Source organism: Centropristis striata, chromosome 6 (assembly GCF_030273125.1).
Source record: "Centropristis striata isolate RG_2023a ecotype Rhode Island chromosome 6, C.striata_1.0, whole genome shotgun sequence".
NCBI lineage: Eukaryota > Metazoa > Chordata > Actinopteri > Perciformes > Serranidae > Centropristis > Centropristis striata.
This window is the reverse complement of record NC_081522.1, coordinates 31,751,931-31,758,551: the sequence shown is the minus strand read 5'-3', so window position 1 is coordinate 31,758,551 and position 6,621 is coordinate 31,751,931. Positions and strand designations below refer to the sequence as shown.

The following is a 6,621-nucleotide window of genomic DNA, read 5'->3' as shown; positions in this document are numbered from 1 at the left end:
TCACTGGTTAGCAGTATGTGTCAGTGGAACTCAACCTGTCCTTTTTGCTGTGTGAATGTGTACTCCATCTGCTTCCACTTTTATACAGTTTAGGGGCAGCTGGGGGAGACCCGATGGCCTATCTTGGGATTTCACTATGAGTGACATATTAGTGTCGCCCACCTCTATGTGGGGGAGTTTGCCGTGAGCAGGAGTTTTTAAATGGGTGTGTGTTTGACCATTTCACTTCCCTAAACAAATTGACATTCACTGATCAACGCTGTGTTCTGTCTGAATGCAGAAGTACTTTTTCAAGCGTGGTTTCCAAGTAATGACTTATTGCATGTGTGATTATGAGCAAAACTACTGTACTTTCTGCTCAATCTCACAGCTACAATAGATCTTTGGGAGCAGGTGTATGAAACAAATGTAATTAACATTAAAAGAGGCAGCATATCAAATCAAAATCAAAATCAAAATTACTTTATTTATCACAGAGGGGAAATTCAGTTAGTCTGTTAGCTCTGTTAGAATGAGACATCCTGATGGCTGTAGGAGCGAAGGATCTTTTGTATCTCTCCGTCCTGCAAGGAGCTGTCCACTGCTGTCCATAAAGGTTTTGTGCAGTGAATGATCTGGGTATTTCAAGATGGCTTCAAACATCTTGACAGGTCATCTCTCCACCTCCTCCTCCAGTGTGTCCAACCTGGCTCCAACCACAAACCAGCTCTTTAGACCAGTCTGTCCAACCGCCTTCATCTCTGTGTCTGATGCTGCCTCCCCAGCAGACTGCAGCATAAAACAACACACTACCACCACAGACTGATAAAACATCTGCAGCATCTTACTACAGATTTTCCTTAAGAAAAAGAGGCGGCTCTGCCCCTTTTTGTAGAGAGCGTCTGTGTTTAGGGACCAGTCCAACTTATTATCCAGGTATACACCTAGATACTTAGAACTTGGCACCACCTCGAAGTCCACCCCACAGGTATTCACTGGCTGAAGGGGGGCTTGAGCCTGTGGAAATCTATGATCATTCCTTCGTCTTTGAGGTGTTCAGTAGGAGATAGTTCTTGTGACTCCAGTCACTGAAGGCTTTTATCAGATCCCTATATTCAGATTCCTGTCCGTTCCTGACACACGCCACAATAGCAGTGTCGTCGGAGTACTTCTGGATGTGGCAGGACTCAGAGTTGTATTTGAAGTCCCCTGTGTACAGTGTGAACAGGAATGGAGCCAGAACAGTGCCTTGTGGAGCCCCTGTGCTGCTCATTAATGTCCCAGGAACACAGTTCCCCAACCTGACATACTGTGGTCTTCCTGTTAGGTATTCTGTGATCCAGGAGATGATCCACTCCCATCTCTATGAGCTTGTTTTTGAGTATGTTGGGTTGGATGGTGTTGAATGCGTTTGAAAAATCAAAGAACATGATTCTCACCTATAAAGCGCCAGATTCCTCCAGATGAGCAACGGCACGGTGAAGCATGTCGAAGACAGCATCGTTCACTCCGATGTGTTGTTTGTATGCAATCAGCCTTTTAAAAAAACTAAGAAGCTTTTTTTTTTCGTTCAAAATCTCAACTTTAAATGCCCATATATCTGTACTAATACAGGACACTTTGTCTGGAAACAAATCCTGTCAATCCTGTTAATAAAATTTTGATTAAAAAAAAAAAAAGTATTCAGAAGGAATTTTCTTCCTGAACCATTCAACCTGAAGTCTTAGTGAGTCTTTGGCAAACTTCTGGCCTGCAGTGAAGTTTTTGTGATGTTTAATGGATGTGTTCACTAAAGACATAAAATATTATAATTGTTTGTAAGGTATTAGGTTAAGCACATTGTTTTGTTCTATACTTGGAATGCATATCAAATCCCATTTTATGACAAATGAATGCATAAAACAAGGTAATTTCAAATAGCATAGGAATGCAAGAATACTAGAGATCATTTGATTCGAAGGGGTTTGGAATAACTTTGCAAAATGATTAATATGAACACTTAATTATCTATTTAAAGTAGCAAAGATATTCATCATCCATTCTCATATTGTATTGTAACAAGTGTGCTTTGTGCGAAAACTTTCTGCTCAAACTTTTAGCATGATTGAGTCATAATAATCCTCTCAGTATGTTTGAACCAGTCATGTGTGACGACAGCTTACAGCAGCCTGTAGAGCTCAGTGATGAAAAGATATAGATCTGCTGTTCAGTTTCATGTACAAGGAAAAATAAATCCTTATGTGCCCTTCTATTTCAGATTTGTTTGTCTCCAATTATAGCCAGCTCTGGCAATGAACAGGGTCCAAGCATTGAACTCAAAGAGCTCTTGAAAATAAATCACATGCATGAATGTCTTAGCCCCCATTCAAACCTTGGACCTTTGTATCACTAAGAAGTATTCAGACTTAAGTAAAAGTAATTTTACCACACTGTGAAATTACTCCACTACAAGTAAAAGTCCTGCATTCAAAATTTACTGAAGTAAAAGTACAAACGTATCAGTATCAAAATGTACTTAAAGTATCAAAAGTAAAAGTACAAATAGTTAAGAGTCAGCAAATTGACACACTAATTACACAGAAATATGTTTCTTAAGTTAGTTAAATTGGCCAACATTATCCTCCATAAACTATTGGTTATAGCAGACCAAATAAGACTTTTATAGAACTAGTATTGCACTAAGTAAGATGTTTTTTATTGTTTAAGAATTCGACTTTTCATTTGAAAAGAATAAAATGCTTACAACTCAGAGATAAAAAGTGTGATCAAGTTAATTCACACCTCTTTTTCCTTTTGTTTGTTTTTATGTCAACATGGCATTAGCATACCCACTACTTTATCTATATTTATCACAATCAAGAAGGAATTAACATATTAACAATGAATAATGTATGTGTAAACTAAACCCCTGGCATGAATAGAGACAACCACAAAGCCCAACATGACTTATTATCTTGCTTTATTTCAAGAGAATCAAATTAGTAGCATAAGCATACAGAATTACATGATTTGTTGTCAAATTGTGTGTACAAACACTTGAATGTAACATGACTTTAAATAGATAAAAAACACATCATCACTTTACTTAACTATCAAAAAGGCAAAGAGCCCACAACAGTTAATGTGGTGTAACCCGTAGCTTATACTCTACTGATGACAAGTGAAATTTGGAGGTATTGCTCTTTTAAAGTGAATGTAGTCAAAGAGTTCAGATTACAATAGATAATTACAACAACAGTAGTTCACAGGAGTGAAGGGACAATGAGGCTTCGTGAACGATTTGCTTTATTTTTTGACACCACTAGATGGCGGTCTTGGCTTAAAAAAAAGGGCTTTATAAATGGTAATTGAGTGTGTTTTAAGACCTTTGTTGAACAAAGAGCGCCATCTAGTGGGCTCAGTAGATAAAACAAATGGTTCAGGAAGCTTTGTTGTCCCTTCACTAGCTCACAGTGTGACGGTCTGACTCTGAATGTTGAATTAAGCAAAAAATACACATATTGTCGCTTATTATAAAATTAAAATGTTCAAATTTTAGCAGAAGTAGAAAACGGTGCATATTTAAATATGTCTCATCCGAGATTTTTTTTTTTTTTTTTTTTAAATCTATCAGTTACAAAACATAACAACATTTAGTATATATTTACTATATATTTTGCATATAGATGGACAGGTAGCTTATGCTTATCCTCCAGCAGATAGTTTGAAATCGCAGCATCACAACACATTACCGGAAAGATATTGTTCAGGCTTTTATGTGGTAATTGTGTTGCCTGGTTACAGGTTGGATGCCTGTCCTGGGAAAGATTTGTCATCCAGGTAGTTGATGATCGTCTTCACCCAATCGGCCGAAGGTCTGACACACAGCTGACGTCCTGCCACTGTTTTCAACCTGAACAAAAACATAAACAAGGCGGTCAGGTTCCAAGCCCTCATATGTAGATAATGATATTGGTGTTATAAATTTCTCAGGTTGTGTACTTACAGGACGGCAGGGTTAGAGCATCGCTGACTGGTCTTGTGGTACCCAACCACTCTTTCTTTCGGTATGCTGTTTTCATTGAAGCGAAAGCAGCATTTCTTTGGGCCAGAACCACGCAGACCTGCCAACAAACACATATAAATGAACAACTCAAAACAAAACACACACACTCACAGACGTCATGGGTTCGTTCTTTCTTTGTTCCCCATTTAATTTCCTCTGCATGAGGCCCATCGTCATCTAATCTTGATGTGTGTTATTTTGCTGTTTGAATATGGACTGGTTGAATTTAACAGAGCACACTGTTCAATATTGTGAAAATACTCAGTTTAATATTAACCCTCCTATTATGTTGCGGGTCAAATTGACCCATTTCAAATAAAAAAAACAAAAAAACAAAAAACATAGTTAAAAGTATTTTTTCATAAAAATAAATAAATATATAAAATTAAAATAGATAAAAAAAATCGCTGTCATGTAAAACCATTGGAATTTATATGTAGGTCTTTCCAGTGTACATTAAAAAAGTTTTAACATGCTTTTTTAGGAAAAACGAGTGAGTTATCCTCATTGAACCATGAAATGGTTAGTAGCCTAATGTAGTTATTAATGAAATATAAACAATTTATTTATTAATTATTTATTATTTTTGGGATGTTTTAGTTTCTTACACTTTTGGATAATTAAACATGCCCCGGGTTAAATTGACCCACAAACATTATTGCTGTTCCTGAGAAACGAACATAACAGGAGGGTTAAGGTAGATTTCTCTTACTGGAATAATTTCCCAGTGCTTTTATAAAACTAGTGTATGTGCTGGATCCATTAAATCAGGATCTCTCAACCTTTAAAGCTAAATAGATTCTTTGGTTACTCAGGGACAACAACACAAGATGCATATATAATCACCTCATTAAATTGTTATTGTTATAATACCAGTTTGTCTATTTACACATCCCGCAAATATGGAGCAACTTTAACTGATCAGACTAAATTATAATCATATATAACAATTATATATGTAAGTGTAATCTTAAACATTTTGAACATGTAATTACAATTCCTCACCTCTCTCACACACTAATTGAATGTAATTTTGCAAGGTGCTTCTTACCTTCACTCAGAGTGATGACAGCCAGCATCAACACAAACACGGACAGAGAGAGACGAGCAGCAGCCATCCTGAAGTTTGTTCTTCACTGTGTAGCAGTATGTGTCAGTGGAACTCAACCTGTCCTTTTTGCTGTGTGAATGTGTACTCCATCTGCTTCCACTTTTATACAGTTTAGGAGCAGCTGGGGGAGACCCGAAGGCCGATCTTGGGATTTCACTATGAGTGACATATTAGTATCGCCCATCTCTATGTGGGGGAGTTTGCCGTGAGTAGGAGTTTTTAAATGGGTGTGTGTTTGACCATTTCACTTCCCTAAACAAATTGACATTCACTGATCAACGCTGTGTTCTGTCTGAATGCAGAAGTACTTTTTCAAGCGTGGTTTCCAAGTAATGACTTATTGCATGTGTGAATTTGAGCAAAACTACTGTACTTTCTGCTCAATCTCACAGCTACAATAGATCTTTGGGAGCAGGTGCATGAAACAAATGTAATTAACACCAAAAGAGGCAGCAAATCAAATCAAAATCAAAATCAAAATTACTTTATTTATCACCGAGGGGAAATTCAGTAAGTCTGTTAGCTCTGTTAGAATGAGACAGCCTGATGGCTGTAGGAGAAAAGGATCTTTTGAATCTCTCCGTCCTGCAACAGAGAGAGAGGAGACGTCCACTGCTGTTTTTTTGGTCCATAAAGGTGTTGTGTAGCGGATTTCAGGATGGCCTCAAACATCTCGACAGTGCACCTCTCCACCACCTCCTCCAGTGTGTCCAACCTGGCTCCAACCACAGAACCAGCTCTTTAGACCAGTCTGTCCAACCGCCTTCATCTCTGTGTGTGATGCTGCCTCCCCAGCAGACTGCAGCATAAAACAACACAATACCACCACAGACTGATAAAACATCTGCAGCATCTTACTACAGATGTCAAGAGATCTGAGCTTCCGTTAAGAAAAAGAGGCGGCTCTGCCCCTTTTTGTAGAGAGCGTCTGTGTTTAGGGACCAGTCCAACTTATTATCCAGGTATACACCTAGATACTTAGAACTTGGCACCACCTCCATGTCCACCCCACAGGTATTCACTGGCTGAAGGGGGGCTTGAGCCTGCGGAAATCTATGATCATTTCCTTAGTCTTTGAGGTGTTCAGTAGGAGATAGTTCTTGTGACTCCAGTCACTGAAGGCTTTCATCAGATCCCTATATTCAGATTCCTGTCCATTCCTGATACACCCCATAATAGCAGTGTCGTCGGAGTACTTCTGGATGTGGCAGGACTCAGAGTTGTATTTGAAGTCCCCTGTGTACAGTGTGAACAGGAATGGAGCCAGAACAGTGCCTTGTGGAGCCCCTGTGCTGCTCATTAATGTCCCAGGAACACAGTTCCCCAACCTGACATACTGTGGTCTTCCTGTCAGGTAATGTGTGATCCAGGAGATGAAGGAAAGATCCACTCCCATCTCTGTCAGCTTGTTTTTGAGTATGTTGGGTTGGGTGGTGTTGATTGCGCTTGAATAATCAAAGAACATGATTCTCACCTATAAAACACC

General features: G+C 38.7%; 1 protein-coding gene across 1 annotated transcript; it reads right to left on the bottom strand.

The window, feature by feature from the left end:
* Positions 1–3,377: 3,377 nt before the first annotated feature.
* On the bottom strand, positions 3,378–5,203 carry LOC131973655 (monocyte chemotactic protein 1B-like). The gene is made up of 3 exons (XM_059335705.1): positions 5,076–5,203; positions 3,965–4,082; positions 3,378–3,871 (listed from the first exon to the last, which is right to left on the bottom strand). The coding sequence occupies exons 1-3, from the start codon at positions 5,140–5,142 to the stop codon at positions 3,757–3,759; spliced, it is 300 nt and encodes a 99-aa protein (XP_059191688.1). The 5' UTR covers positions 5,143–5,203; the 3' UTR covers positions 3,378–3,756.
* Positions 5,204–6,621: the final 1,418 nt, after the last annotated feature.